Here is a 997-nt window from a genome sequence, read left to right on the forward strand (position 1 = left end):
TTTTTAAGTAATTAATGCTTTTATTCAGCAAGGATGCAGTTGATCGAATGTGACAGTAAAACATTAAACCGTAAAACTGTAAAATATTAAACTTTCAAGACACACCTAGCATGAGCTCTGAGGTTAGTTTACAGCATATGCTTCTGTCTGATTCTGGTTCTTTGCAGGAGCTGCACCAGCGTTTGTCTCCGAGAGGGGACATTCGACTTCCTCTGACCCGGGATCAAGCTTCCCAGCTGCGTGAGAGTGAATGCAGCATCTCCTCTCTCCCTCAGAGAGAAAGAACCATTATTGGAGGAGATCGCCAACAACAGGTACGTGTGAACACATGCATGCATTCCTTAAACTGATACACATTAGCATTTCTTATGTTGATTTCCTTAACATTTTGTAGGATGTTGCATCTTTATCTGATCTGCTGACTGAGCAGATGGAGTTAAACCGAGCTCTGAGAGCTGAGCAACATCTCTACTCTGACCTCATCAGAGCTGTCAAAGAGCGTGATGGGTGCGTGTGATACATAAAAGGTCGTACTATTGTAATGTGATGCTACACACTTAAAATCTGCATTTTAATTATGTTTTATGTTTTGTTTCAGTGTTGAGAGGCTGCAGGCGCTGCAGCTGGAGCTCACAGGGGTGTCACTCCTCAGAGAGCAGCTGGAAAGTGGAGTCAAGATGAACACAGAGCTGAGAGATCAGCTACAGAAAGAGATCCAGAGAGCCAAACAGAGAGAAGGTGCAGTACAGACAGAGAGTGCAGAAAACCAATCAGATGTCATGCTCTAATCTCCCAAAATACCACAGTCAGAACCTTTCAGTTTGTCCAGCCAGCAATGATGCAGGGCTAAAGCCAGTTCAAGGTCAGAGCTAATGGCTTAATATTTTGCCCATCAGGTTGTTGACTTTCTGGATGACTCATTTATATCAGCCCTGTATCTGGTGTAAAGCAGGACACAATAACAGCACATCCAGCTTTTACATTCTCATTCTCATTC

General features: G+C 43.3%; 1 protein-coding gene across 1 annotated transcript in view; it reads left to right on the forward strand.

Annotated features, from left to right (window-relative positions):
- LOC107599390 (myomegalin-like) overlaps window positions 1-997 on the forward strand; it is a 38,380-nt gene that overhangs the window by 9,983 nt on the left and 27,400 nt on the right. The window contains exons 11-13 of the mRNA XM_016290970.1: window positions 168-314; window positions 395-507; window positions 599-738. Coding sequence (XP_016146456.1) covers window positions 168-314; window positions 395-507; window positions 599-738 — 400 coding nt within the window. The remainder of the gene's footprint in view (window positions 1-167; window positions 315-394; window positions 508-598; window positions 739-997) is intronic.

Source organism: Sinocyclocheilus grahami, unplaced genomic scaffold, assembly GCF_001515645.1.
Source record: "Sinocyclocheilus grahami isolate Dianchi unplaced genomic scaffold, SAMN03320097.WGS_v1.1 scaffold265.1, whole genome shotgun sequence".
Classification (NCBI taxonomy): Eukaryota; Metazoa; Chordata; class Actinopteri; order Cypriniformes; family Cyprinidae; genus Sinocyclocheilus; species Sinocyclocheilus grahami.